We start from the raw sequence: 14462 nt of genomic DNA, 5'->3' as shown, positions 1-14462 counted from the left end.
AGATCAGCGGGATTGATCCCTGAGCGATTGATATCACCAACACTGGGTGTTTAGAGAATCCCAGGTGGATTGGGCTTTCTGCTGTGCTCTTTCCTGCTGGAATCTCATTGATTTCTCTCAGCAAGACTATGAATTAGCTGCTCTCATTATCCCCACTGGACGATGAGGAAGTTCAAAGTCTGTCCTAAAGTGCAGAAGGAGGAAGCTTTCCCATGCAGGTGTCTTTTCTTAAGCTCTGTCAATTTCCGTTTACAGAGCTCCTGTGTGTTCCAGACTGTTCTGCGTGACAGAATCGTCACAGGAGGGCTTCCTGGAGCCGATGGCTGGGGTCTGACTCTTCCCAGTTCCTGCAAGTTCCCAGGGCTGTACAAGATACGGAGCTGGGTCACTGATCTCAATCCAGCAATGGGTTGAGGTGAGCCACAAACCAAGAGCAAGCACACAGAAGCTAAGAAACACCTTTCCGATTCAACTGAGAATGAGTGTCTTATAGTCAAGCAGTAACTGCGTGCCATGCCTTCTTGGCAAAGACTGTAAGGGGCCATACAGATCTTGGAGCATTTAATGAGAAATTGGTCTAACATGTATCTAAGGTTCTTTGAATCTACAAAATGTATTTTGTTTGTATGGTTGGGGTTTTTTTAAATTGTAATTTAAAAATTATTTATGTGCATGATAATGGGAGTTTAAACAGTAGCTATGGGAAGACCACAGACCGTATGTGAGAGCTGGTTCTCTCCTTTCGTGCGGGTCTCAGGGGTTGATCTCAGGCTGGCTGGTATGGCAGTACGTGTCTTTACTGGCTGAGCCACCTTGTAGATCTGCTGACAGTATTTTTCACACAGGGTCTCATGTAGCTCAGGCTAACCTCCAACTCACTATGTGACAGAGATGGCCTTAAATTCCTGCCTTGTCTCCCAAGTGCTGGATTACAGAGGTCACAGTCATACCCAGTTTTATGGAGTGCTAGGGATCAAACCCAGACCTCACACATGCTGTAAGTGAAGTGACGGACGAAACTGAGGCTCATTCTTAGTTCGTAAGTGGGTTGTTCTTAGTGCTAAAAGCAAGAATGGGAGAGCAGCTGTTGGTGGGGGTTGGGGGATGAGGTTCCCCTGCAGGCCTCAATTCCACGTTTTGTGTTTTGAAGATTTAGAGTCACGTTGGTGGTGGTAAAGAAGAAAAATTGAGAGAAATGACCCTTAATTTATGTGATATGGGATTGCCATCAAATGAGACTCCACTCGTGGAATAATGAAAATGAAAACAAATCATGTATTGGCTATAAAGTTATATCTCATATGTCTATGGCAACAATAATATTTCCATTTCAACACCATAACATGTACATTTTAAAATGTTAATGGGAGGACCAAAGTATACAGTTGTTTCTATTTTATTTCAGAAGAACATAGAGGGAAAGTTTAAAGAACACAATTACTTTGTAAATATTTCAAAATAATGACCAGAAATTAAGGTCAGTTTAAGGGGAACACAACTCCACATTTACTGTTCATTCTTTTGACCCTAGAAAGAGAAGAAAAAGAGAAGTATTTATTTGTACAGTTTACCAAAGAAAATACAATTTGCTTCTGACATTTAATTAAGTCATTGTTATGTCCCAGAAACCCCTGGAGGATGACTCAGATCACAGCGCCATAGAACCACTTAGGATTTAAAAGGCATCATCAGAGAGAGCCGCATTGCTGGGAGTGGTGCGAGGAGTGTCAGCAAGGTATAAAAAAGAAACACACGTGCAATCAAGACTCTGGCAGGAACACAGCACTGGCAGGCCATTACCGCGGCGGGCAGGGGCCGGCCGTGTGCACAAGTGGGGATCTTGGCACGGAGTATTTCTTCTGGTCACTGGCCATTCGTGTTGTCTGCATTGGCTTGGGACTTTTCAAAACCCAACAGGAGATGAAAGGGAACTCTCGGAAATCTTTAGTTGGGAGCCAAGAACTTGGATTTGGTGAGAAGGGAGGGAAGAAAGCGAGTATTTAAGTACTTCTCCAGGACCCTGAGGGCCTCCTTGGTCTCACATCAGATATGATGTCATTCCTCAGTGGCTGAAGATGGGACTGTCCCTCCTTTCCAAAGGGGAAAGTAGACTCACGTGATTTGATTCTGAGTTGCTGAAAGCTGCCCAGACACCCAGATGGGAAGGGTGAGAGGAGATGATTAAACCCCAATCTGTCTGAGGGCAAAAGTGCCAAAGAAGGGCTAGGTAAAAAGCCAGGGAAGGCTACAGGTGCCTGTAACCCTTGCATTGTGGGGTGAAGATAAATGGACCCTAGGCCTTACCTGCCTGTTAGCCTAGCCTAAGACAGCCAACTTCTAGTTCCGTGAGAAATGAGACACTTGACGTGATCGGTTCTATCCCATGCGTGCCAGTACACACACACCATGCACACACACACACATGCACACACACTCATATGTAGACATTCACACACACACACACACACACACACACACACACACACACTGCCATGGAGCGTTGGCTTCTCTGTTCACCCTTAATAACGCTAGCACAACTCTGCAGACAATCACTTTCCTTGGGTAGAAACCCAACCCACTTTCCCTTATCTTCCTTCCTGGAGATGTTTCTTAATTGCATGGCCATAGCAAATTCCCTGTAGCATGAAAATTGTTTTAAGACTTAAAATATGACTGCTGTAGGCTTAAGTGAGATTTTCGCTATAGCTGGGAAGGCATAAAAATGGAATTTAATGTTCATCCTGCTTTCCTTTGACCCTATGCTCCTGTCTTGCATTTCTGGCCCCTTTGTTTGTCTTGATAACCATCGACGAATACACTGTTCTACTTTTTAAATGATGTGTGCTATTTATCGTTTGTCTCTCCTGCTTGGAGGTGAGCTGTATTTTTGGTGTGTCCAGCACATGTCAAGTGCTTAAAAGAGGGACTGGGTCATTTTTCTGCAAGGAGTTAGATGATGCGTATTTTAGGTTTCACTGGTCGCATGGTCTCTGTCAGTGACACTCAGCCGCTACAGGTGAGAGTGGCCTCAGACAGGGGTGGCTGTTTTCTGATAGGACTTTCTCTATGGACATGAAGATCTGTGTATGATGGAACTTTTAAGTGTCATGAAATTTTGATTTTTTTTCCCTCCAAACATTAAAAGAATACAAGTAACTTTGTTGTTAAGCAGCGTGCTAAAATTTCAAGAAGTGGGATTGTGTCTTGGATTTTGTAATAGAGTACACAGAAGAAAAGTAGCTGCATTGGACCCTAAACACTGGGTGTGGTGAACCTCTTTCTTAATGTCCAGTGTCTTAATATTTGGTGAAATGTATTTTTAAAATTTTAAAGGAAGGTTGAAAATTAAATTAATTTATTTACATTTATTTAGTGTGCATATGGAGGCAGAGACACACATGCCACTATGTGTATATATCAAAGGAAAACTTCTGGGAGTTGACTCTCTTCTATTATGTGGGTCTTGGGAATTGAACTCAGGTCAGTAGACCTGACAGCAACCTTCACCTACCAAGCCTTCTCTCAGGCCCAGAAATTAGATTTGAGAGTTGATTTTCTCTAACATAATCTATAATAATAATAATAAATAGAACTATTTTTAGCTTTAGTTTATAGCTCCCCAAAAGGCAGTTGGTCTTCTTTAGCCCCTGGGTTGTAGTTTGTCAACCCTTGGTCTAGAAAATAATGCCTGGAACATAGCAGGTGCTCAGAAAATGGAGCACACTGTGATTGGTCCAGTGGCAGCCCCACGTGGTTCCTATGAGTCTCCCCATCACAGGAAAACAACAGCCAGGATAGCAGGCTCCACACTGCCCTCCAGTCTGATGTCTGCATGAGTTGAAGGACCTCGCACACACCCACGGACTGAGACAACCTTTTCCGACGTCTTCTACAAAGAAGTCATTACATCATTACATTGTTCAAAAATCTAGTTTAATTCCACCTAAACACCGACAGCACAATTGTGTGCTTTGGCAGGGTTATGCTGCAACGAGCCTGCGAACCCAGTATTGAGGAGGTAGAAGCCAGAAGACCGCATGTTTGAGGGTGCCCTGGACCATATTCTGAGTAAAAACCTTATTTCTGGGCTTCAGAACAAGACTGTCTTATCCACCCAATAGAATTGTTTGGAGATAGCTCAGTTGTTAAAATGCTTTCTTGCAAGCGTGAGGACCTGAGTCCCACCTCTAAACTGTACATGAAAGCAAAAAGATGCATATGGTGGCACTTGTCACCACAGAGCAGGGAAGGCAGAGACAGGTAGAGGCCAATGGCTACTAGGTAGCCAGACTGGACCTCTTGGCGAAGTGAGGACCGTGTCTTAAAAAACAGTGCTTAAACTACCTGAGGATGATGCCCGAGGTCGTCCTTTGGGCTGTATATACATGCACACACGTACACACATGAAGGCACATACAGAAACACACACACACACACACAGAAAGAATTGCCCTTTGGGCTCTATATACATTCCCACACATGTGTACACATGCGAACATATACACACAAGAAAGCACACATAGAAACATGCACACAGAGAACGAATTGTTTGCCGCCTTCTGAGATGTGTTTCATCTCGGAATATTTCTGTGTGCCACAACTGTTTAAACTACTGCCCATTTTAATTATTTCCTTGACGCAGTTGATATAACAATACTCTTTGGAAAAAGAGAGATGAAAAGAAACACTGATGCCAAAATCCAAGTTTAAAAAAAAGCATAAAAATGATGGCCATTTGGCACTATGCCTCAAGATTATCTTTCCCAAATCTTCGGGTTACATTTTTCTCCCTAACAGTGCGCTCACTGAGCAGCCATTCTGCCCTGGTGGGCCAGCTCCAGGCCAGGAGAGAGCTCGTCTTACAGGAGATGGCTGACATTCCTGAGAACGACACCCGGTGCTGTCCTCTGGACTTCATGTGCACATCAGCACAGAGAAACACACACATGCATACATTAAAATAATCTCCAAAAACCAGCTACCAAGACATGACTAGAAAGAACCATTTGTGCTGTTGTGTTGCCATTTATGAAGACTTCAAGAGAAGATTTCCAAGAAAGAAATTCTGGCCATTAAATCTGGCCATTTTGCTTGGGCATTTTCTTGAACTTGTTCTGTTGTTGATATTTTACTTTTTTGACTTTCTTCCTCCCTCCTTCCCTCCCTCCTTCCCTTCCCTTCCTTCCTTCTTTCTTTCTTCCTTCCTTCCCGACTTCCTTCTCCTGTCTCCTCCTTTAGACAAAACTTTGCTATATGCCTCAGGCTGGCCTCGAACTCAGTTTGGGTTGTCTCAGCCTCTCAAATGCTGGGATAGCAGCATATACTGATACATACAATTTGAAAAGTTTTTTAATATTTCATTTTATGTGCACGGTTGTTTTGCCTGCAGGTTTGTCTGTGCACCATGTGTACAGAGTGCTCATAGAGGCCAGGCAAGGGCATTGAAGCCCCTGAAACTGGGGGAACAAAGAGTTGTGAGCTGCCACGTCAGTGCTGGCTATGACCTGGAACCTCTGAAAGAGTAGCCAATGGTCTCATCACTGAGTCATTTCTGCAGCTCCCAACTTGAAGTTTTTACCATGCAGCCATCTCTTGGTACCCCAGAGGATTGTTTCTAAGGCTGCCCTTGGATACAAAATATCTGTGCTCCTCAAGTCCCCAATATAAAACGATGATCCTTCCCCCAGATTTTTGGTCTGCAATCAATTGAACAAGAGAATTTGGAACCCATGTCAAGTGAAGAACAGCTATATTATTTGTAAAATGAATGGGATGTCAATAATATTTTGAGAACTAAGGCCCAGATGAAAAAAATCAATAGAGGAGACTTAACAATCCCTAACAGTGGGATTTATTTTTTTTTAAGTAATTTTTAAACTAGATAATATCCTGGGAGTGAGAAATCAGAAATAAATCAGAGTTGAAATGCCTTGGCCTCTTCCATCAAACCTTGAAGCCTACCAGGATGCAAAACATTAAAAACAAAATGTTAAAGCCACACCATTGGACATCTACATGGAATGCAGAGTTAACACAGGGGTGATGAACCTGCTCGGTTCAATAATGGCTGAAAGGAAAAACAACTCTGGCCCTAAACAGGATAACTATGTCATATCCCTTTCCACTCAAGTTCAGGGAACATTGGGCAAGTGGGGGTCAAGGGACAGTAAGAGGCAAAAGTCAAAGGACCACTGCCAAACAGTGTCCCTGGATATGACAGCAGCCGTGCTGGCCTGAACAAGACCAACACAAGATCTAGCCTGCCAACATTCCTGCATGGAATAGATGTGTCCACAAGCCTCCACCCCAACCCAAGGAGCTACTGGTACTTGACTGCTATTGCAAGAGAGAGTCAGTTTTCTTCAAGGTCATTGCCTGTAGTTGCTTACCCAAGCTCCAGGGTATCCACGTGCATACAGCCAGTACTAACTAGACTCCGTGAGAAGGAGGAAAAATGAAATTGGAAGGAGTTCTGGGAGGAGGTTAGAAGGCAAGTATCAGGTGTATATGATATAAATACATTGTATTCATGAAGGAAATTACAAAAGAATTTTAAAAAACAAAAACTTGTAGAGAGGGTAACAGAGACAGTCCCTGCCTCCAAGGAACTCACAGACTCAGGGAAGAGTTGCACGTACCAGGCTGTGTTCGGACTGAGGTTTGGATGGTAGGCCAAGGATGAAGGGGTGGCATAGAGGGATACTGCCTTAGTCAGTTTTTTTTTTTTTTTCTGCTGTGAGGGGACACCATGACTTAGGCAACTCTTCTAAAAGAAAGCATTTAATTGGGGCTTGCTTACAGTTTCAGATATTTAGTCCATTGTCACCACGGCAGCAAGCAAGGCAGCAGGCCCGGCAGACATGGTGCTGGTGAAGGAGCTGAGAGTTCTATGTCTGAACCTGCAAGCAGCAGGAAGGAGGAGACTCTGGGCTTAGAATGGCTTTTTTGAAATCTCAAAGCCCACCCCTCAGTGATACACATCCTTCATCAAGGCCGCCCCTCCTAATTCTTTCACATACTGCCACTCCCTTGTGACCACGTATTTAAATATACGAGCCTGGGGAGGGGGCAATCTCATTCACATCACCACAGATATAAAACCAGGGAGTGATAAAGGCAGATTTGAACTTGACAGAGATCATTCTAGAATCCAGGTTCTAGAATGGACACACAGGATGTGTCCTAGGGCGACAGAAGGAGGCGTGCAGAACCTGAGGTAGCAGTCGGTGCTGCGGGGAAACAATGGCGACTCTTTCGACGGCATTGTCAGGATTTGGTATCTGACCTGAGGTGTAAGGCGCCTGCAGAATGTCAGGTCTCCAGCTGCGCACAGTGTCACGAGTGCTGGGAACTGAGGAGGAGAGGAAGAGGAATGGGAGCCTGAGAGGAAATCTCCCAGTCCAGCAACATCCTGAGGATCAGTTGGCCCCTCAGGGAGGTGTCCAGGAGGCAGACAATTGTATGACTCATTAGAACAGGAGAGGACACTCAGTTATAGAATTGGAGGGGTGAGGCCAAAAAACCTAGGGCTGGTAAGGAGGCCACCATCTAAGAGGTGATCTTAGGAGGGGAGACTGGGAAGAGGTTGTGGAGAAAAGGGGGAACCATGGACAGATGCAAGGGCATGGAAGGGTGGTGCTGTAGCAGAACCTGGCCACCTTTGAGTCCTTACGTAAGCTCTTTATCATGAGAGGAAGGGAAAATCGGTAACTGTGATGGTTAAGACTGTCAATATGGCAGGATCTAGAGTCACCTAGCAGACAGACCTCTGGGCATATCTGTGAGCGCGTGTGTAGAGAGACTTAACTGAGGAGGGGAGATCCACCCTAAATGTGGGCAGCATCACTTCATGGGCAAGGGCCCTATGCCGGGTAAAAAGGAGAGAGGGAGAGGCACAGACATTCAAATGTCACTGCTGCCTGACTACAGGTGCAATGTGGCTCGTCACCTCAGGCTGATGCTGTGACTTCCCCATCAGCCCCTCAAGCTGGGAGCCCAAACCTACTCTCCCTCAAGCTGCTTTGGTAAGGCATTTTGTCATAGCAACAGGAAAAGAAACACATGCATAAATCATCTTGTAATACTGAGTTCAATTAAGACTCTTACAGCCCACGGCATTGAACACTAGATTTATTATGAGCTCAAGGGCAAGGCACTGTTTGTATGGACTATGTAAACAACTTAAGTCTGGAGTATTCCAGGACTCTCTGGCTGGGCTTGCTGGCCTCCGCTTTCTCTTCAGTCCTCACAATGACTTTTGCTTGGTGCTGAGAAACTTGGAACTGTTTACCTGTTAACATTACGACTCACATTAAAGTCGATCGCTCAGTTTCACCTCTCATGATCCTTCTACGTCTGTGTGCATCTCCTGTCTCCATGGTAACTGTAGCTGAGTCCTCTAGGCTCCACGTCTGAATAGTCTCTGGTGCTGAATCTTGGATGTCCACCTGACTGGGTTAAAGGTCGCCTAGAGAATTTGCAAATCATACTTCTGCGCATGGCCACGAGGGTGTTTCCGAAAAGAATTGGCACGTGGGTCAGTGAATCCAAGGGAAAAACCTGCCCTGGAGGTGGGTAGTGCCGTCCAGGGTGGGGACACAGATGGAACAAAGCAATGGATGAAGAGAAGCCTGTGCGCATGCTCCGCCCTACTGAGCAGGCGCCCTAATTGTGCTGCTGTCAGACTCCAGACTTTTCAGCCTTCCAACATGACTTTGACCGCTGTCTTTCCACGGAACCGCAGGACCTTCAGGCTCATCCTGGAGCTGGGTCATTGGTCTCGTTGCTTCTGGGGCTTCTAACTGCTCAGAATCATCAGCTACTGCTTGCTCTAGCTGTCTAGCCTTGGACGGCCATTGCGGGATCGGGCTGTTCGGTAACTGACCTTCTAAAGCTGTCTTAACATGACGCGTAGAGTCTGTTGGGTTTGTTGCTCTAGAGAATCCTGCATAATGCAGTCTCTAAGATGGGTGACTTCTTCCCTGCTGCTACAAGTCACTTCGGACGCCAGACACTGCTTCCAAGTCTCCTGCTCCATTTTTCTCCGTCAGTCACTAGAACGCAAGGACACAGTCTAGCTGTCTCCCTCTTTATTGTAATTTGCGGTGAGCGGACGATGGGAAGCGGGTATGAAGGTTGAATATCTAAGTAATGCTTGAGTTTATGAATGTGGATATTTACGAGGAAGACCATCTTCGTAAGGTTAATGCTTCTAAGGTAAATGCCCTTGTCAAAATGGCTCTGACTATAGCCCAGCCCTGGTGCCACAGCTTCTTTTTCCACTGGTGGCATGAGGCTACCCTACGGTATAAGAGAGGAAAGGAATACCTGATTTTTCGTTCATTTCATATTGTGGGCATTTCAGGGGGGTAGTACTGGGCATTTATTTTAGAGGGTTTTTTTTTTAAAGATTTACACGCACACACACACACACACACACACACACACACACACACACACGCATGTCCTGTCTGTCTCTTGTGGAACTGAAGTTACAGACAGTATGAACTGCCTGGTAAGGGTGGTGAGAGTCCAGGTCAGGTCCTCTGGACGAGCTGGAACTACTCTTGACTTTGGAGCCCTCTCTCTTGCCTTTATTTTTAGCTTTTTTTAAAGACAACATTTTGCTATTATAGAGCAGACTGACTCAAATTCATGATCCTCCTACACCAGATGCCTGCTTATTGGGATTGCAAGCATGCATCACATGGCTAAGAAAAACATTATATATATTATAATATATAATGCATATATATGCACATACATTTTGATTTAGATCTAGCTTCTACACATGAAAGAAAACATACAGAATATCTCTTTGGATTTAAATCTAGCTTCTACACATGAAATAAAACATATAGAATATCTCTTTGTGAATCTGGCTTGCTTCGCCCAGCATGATGATAATCAACTAAATTCCTTCTTGCAAAGGCCACGACTTCAGTTTTCCTTATAGTTGAATAAAATTCCATTGTGTTCATGCACTGTATTTCTTCATCGGTTCCCCTATTGCTATTGCTGGAGATCTAGGCTGATCCCATCACCTGCCGGGTGTGACCACTGCAGCAGTAGGCACGTGCAGCTGTCTCTGTGTTGATTTCACACCCTCAGGTTTATGCCCAGGAGCGGTGCAGCTGGGCCATTTAGGGTTCTAGGTTTAGATCTGGAGAAGGCTCCCCCCTGAGTTCCACAGTGGCTGCACGACCTTGTATCCCCCAGCAGCACAAGGTTCCTCTTCACCCCGCATCCTCCCCAGTGCTGTTACTGTTGGATTTTAAAGATAGCCGTTCTGAGTGGGGTGAGATGGGAGTTCAGAAACAGCTTAAGTTCATGTTTCGTCGATGGCTAAAGACACTGTGTACCTTTTCAAATATTTATTGCCTATGTGTATTTCTTCTTTTGGAGACTGTCAATTCATTTCACTGGCCCATTTATTGATTGCATAATTTTTTGGGTGTTTAAGTTTTTCATTTTTTTTCTATATTCTAAATACTAATTTCTTGCTTGGTGCATGGTGGCCAAAGACTGCCATGCTGAATGTTTTCTCCTCTCTCTCTTGATTATTTTGGGAAAATATTTTAAAAGAACTCTCCTCCTCTTCTTCCTTCCTCTTCCTCTTCTTCTTCCTTGTCTTCTTGCAAATAAACTGGAGACTATTCAACAATATAGTGCGAAGTTGTTTTCCCAAACAGCCAACCCAAAAGTTCTTATAGTTTGATATGAGAGACTGAATATTGGGTCAAGAAAACTTTTTCTCGGGCTGGAGAATTGACTCACTGGTTAAGAGCATGGCCTGCTCTTCCAAAGGTCCTGAGTTCAATTCCCAGCAGCCACATGGTGGCTCACAACCATCTGTAATGAGAACTTGTGCCCTCTTCTGGCCTGCAGACATACACACAGACAGAATATTGTATACATAATAAATAAATAAATAAATATTTTTTTTAAAAAAAAAGAAAACTTTTTCTCTGAAGTGCTTGATGTAAAAAAAGTTAAAAGCGAAGACTGTGGTTAGAGTGACCCAGGAGCTGTGAACAGGCATGTTCTCACATGAGAAATGCTCTCATATGTGCTGTGTCGTAGGCTGATGCAGTAACTCAGCATCGTGATGGAACCCAAGGACACGTCTGTGTATTCAAACGGGAAAGAGCCACACGTTCCTGAAAACAAAATGAAACAAACGTCGCCTCCTCTACTTGCTTTCAGGCAGTGCTTCCCTCTGAGACTCAGGACACTAACTGTGTCTGAATAAAGTATCCGAAGGAAGGAAATTGTCATTGCAAAGTCCTGGGAGAGATCTGGAAAGTTCTCTGGAGTCAGCCTGTCCAGAGCCTCTCCAGAAGACAGCCCAGCGCAGAGCAGAGCACAGTCCTGCGGCCCAGGGTCCCACCCGGTCCCACCCACACCCTCAGGCCAGTGTCTGGGGAGTCACTCCTCAGTCCAAGCTCCCTTTCTCAGCCTAATTGTTTTTGGTTTCTTCCTCCTTGACTACGAGGCATGAACTCAAGCATCCTGGGACAGCTATCCAGGCTTTCTTTAACTCCCCTGAAGGAGGAAACCCACCTTCTGACTAGAACTGGATTCCCTTTTCTGTTTTAGCACCATCATAATCACCCAGGAATCTCTGTAGGGGGAACTGTGGTGCTTTGAATTTTTTTCACAGTTCTAGAGAAGCCTTTGGGTTTTTAAATCAAGATTCCATCTTGTGATATGAGTATATTATATGTACATGCAAGTGAGAGGGCTTGTGTGTTTGTGTGTGCACACCGGTTTGAGTGGAGAGGTGAGCATTCTGAGTGTGCACACCTGTGGATACCAGAGGTGAGGCGCCGGGTGTCTTCCTCAATCACTGCCTGATTGCCAATCCAGCCAGCCTGGCAGGTCAGTGGGCTGCAGGAATTGACCTGCCTCCTGTCCAGCGCCTGGTGTGTACAGATGGGTACTGCTGTACCCACATCCTGCAGAGGTGCTGGGCTCGAACTCAGCTCCTGATGTTTACATGGTGAGAACAGTTCTGACTGAGCCGTCGTCCCAGTTCCCAAAGTTCTACTTTTTAATAATAATAATAACAGCAATAAATCCTATTGTTGTAATCCTTTTCTTTTCTCCATTTCTTTCCTCCCCCCTCTCCTGCTTCCCTTCCTTTCTCCTCCTCCCCCACACTCAGAAGTGAACCTAGGGCTTCACACAGGGTGGTAAGCACTCTACAGTGTTATATCTCAGGGGTTTCTACTCACTTTCAAAAGCAGGGCTTCCCTAGGCTGGCCTTGAATTCACGCTGTAGCCTTGAACTTTCAATCCTCCTATAACAAGCTTCTGAGTAGCGGCCACTGAGCCCTGATTATTTTTTAAATGTGCTTAATATCTACTCAAACAAATTCATTAACGCTATTTTAGATTATGATATGATATTCTACAAGGATATTTCATGTTAAAAAGGTGAAACTGTGGGCGTAGCAAAAGACAACAGGTCAAAGCAACAGGTGGTTGCTACCGTGAAAACTGACCAAGTGTACCTGTCAAGGACCCGGTCCTCCGGTCTACCCAGCCCACCCAAGCTCACTACAAGAAACACCCGTCTCATTATTTCCCCTCACAAGCTGCTGCCATTCAGGAGTGAGAGAAGCATGCCTGGGCAGGGTCACAGGGTTGATGACACCCTGCCTGATACAGCACAGTCAGGCTTGATGACACCCTGCCTGATACGGCACAGTCATGCTTGATGACACCCTGCCTGATACAGCACAGTCAGGCTTGATGACACCCTGCCTCATACGGCATAGTGATCAGGGGCCTGACTGACCCTGCAAGAATCAGATGGGACAAGAGTCCAGATTCTGCAAGAGTTTATGGGGCCTTCTCAGTGTCTGCATCAAGGGACAAAGAAGCAAAGCACCTGAAGCTGGGCCTGTAGTGGTGACACAGCTCGTCAGTGGTCTCTCTCCTATGGCCAGGCTGGTGTCACCATTCTTTCGTAGAACTTGGGATCGCAGGCATGGGAGTGCCCTGCATCATGATTGTCTGTCTTTTCTCTCCTCTCTTCTCTCTTCTTTCTCCCCTCTCTTTCCTCTCTCCCCCTACTCTCTATCCTCCTTCCCTACCCCTCTCACGGTGGTATGTGTGTGTGCATGTGTGTGCCTGCATACATTGTCACCCGTGTGTGCACATGTGGAAGCCAGAAGTAGATATCTGCTAGCTTCTATGTCTCTTCACCTCGCCCTTTGACACAGGTCTCCCACTGATCCTGGAGCTCCTATTTCCGCCACACTGCCTGGCCCGTGAGCACCAGGGGTCAGCACTTTAACCGCCCCCCCTCCACAGCCATCTCCCCAGCTCTGTGATTATCCTTCTAGATTCTGACTTCTCTACTGACTCAACTGAAGACAACACAATAAACTACAAGAGAGAGAAATGCAATGGGTTCGGACTGCTACCTGGCCTACCTTGACCCTACTGTGTCTGCCTAAGAGGATTTAGTTCCCAGTATTCCTACAAAGATCTTTTTGGCATTCAGTTTGAGGCCTCAGACCCTCACTCGTTCCTGTAAGCAAACCCAATTAAACTCACTGAACCAAGAAAAGGAGCTAAAACATGAAAGCAAAAGGGAGTCAGTTGGGAAGAGGAAGGGGTTTAGTGGGAGGGGACAAGAGAGGTGATGGGGGTTATGATCAACATAAATAACATATATAAAAACATCATATATACACATATAAAAACATCACAGTGAAACCCAGGAGTAATTACTGTAAATAATTACTGTATACTCACAAAAATTTGAAAGTAGCTTCAGGTGAACCTATTTCAAAGTTTATTAATAATCGCAGGGCTGGGGAGATGGTTTGAGGGGGAGGTTAGGGTGCTAATGTAGAGAGAGGCAAACCCCTGGGGCTTGTGGGCCAGGCAATCTAGTAGAGACAGGATCTCCAGGATCAAAGAGAGACTTGTGCAAAGGACAAGGTGGAGAAAGACACTGGCAGACACCACTTCTGGCCACCACATATGCACACACAAGTGAAGCTCCTGCACATGCATGCACACACATTTACAGACGCCGTGTGGGGTGGACCACACCTGCTATCCCCGCACTGCAGAAGCTGAGGCAGGAGGATTGCTGAAAGTTCCAATCCAGCCCCATCTACATAGAGAGATCCGGTCTCAAAAACATACCCCCCCAATACATTTATATTTGTAATGAGGCAGAGAATTCTCCTCAAGAAACGGGCCACCGCATGGCTCTTATTTGTCTTCCACTGTGGGAAAGAGCTGCCCATTAACGAGTATTTCACTCGAGTATCTTTAAATTGCACTTGCAGGGTTTACCAGCGTCTTTTACATGAAGCAAGCACATCTCCATTCAAAAAAAAAACAAAAAACTAAAGCCACCATTCACATGACAAGGTGGGAATGGTTTCCTTCTCCCGTTCATTAAAAATGCCATAAACATAACAAAAAATAATGAAAGG

At 45.3% G+C, this 14462-nt stretch overlaps 1 protein-coding gene and 1 non-coding gene across 5 annotated transcripts in view; one reads left to right on the top strand and one right to left on the bottom strand.

Annotated features, from left to right (window-relative positions):
• Positions 1-1252: 1252 nt before the first annotated feature.
• Tmem212 (transmembrane protein 212) overlaps positions 1253-14462 on the bottom strand; it is a 30722-nt gene continuing 17512 nt past the window's right edge. For 2 of the 4 annotated variants that reach the window (XM_085682315.2, XM_085682316.2), the window contains 2 exons: positions 7212-7351; positions 1253-1527 (listed from right to left, as the gene is read on the bottom strand). In XM_085682315.2, the coding sequence (XP_085538441.2) occupies positions 1479-1527; positions 7212-7351 (189 nt within the window). In that variant the 3' untranslated portion in view covers positions 1253-1478. Of the gene's footprint in view, positions 1528-7211; positions 7352-8113; positions 10882-14462 lie in introns of those variants that run through there. The other 2 variants (XM_048452637.3, XM_085682317.2) reach the window with 2 other exon arrangements.
• Positions 3156-3317, top strand: LOC125412149 (small nucleolar RNA SNORA81). Its single transcript, XR_007235499.3, has one exon. It is a non-coding gene; the product is annotated as a small nucleolar RNA SNORA81 (small nucleolar RNA).

The sequence above is a fragment of the Myodes glareolus genome, chromosome 20, assembly GCF_982192425.1.
Source record: "Myodes glareolus chromosome 20, mMyoGla1.1, whole genome shotgun sequence".
Classification (NCBI taxonomy): Eukaryota; Metazoa; Chordata; class Mammalia; order Rodentia; family Cricetidae; genus Myodes; species Myodes glareolus.
This window is presented reverse-complemented; position numbering and strand designations above follow the sequence as displayed.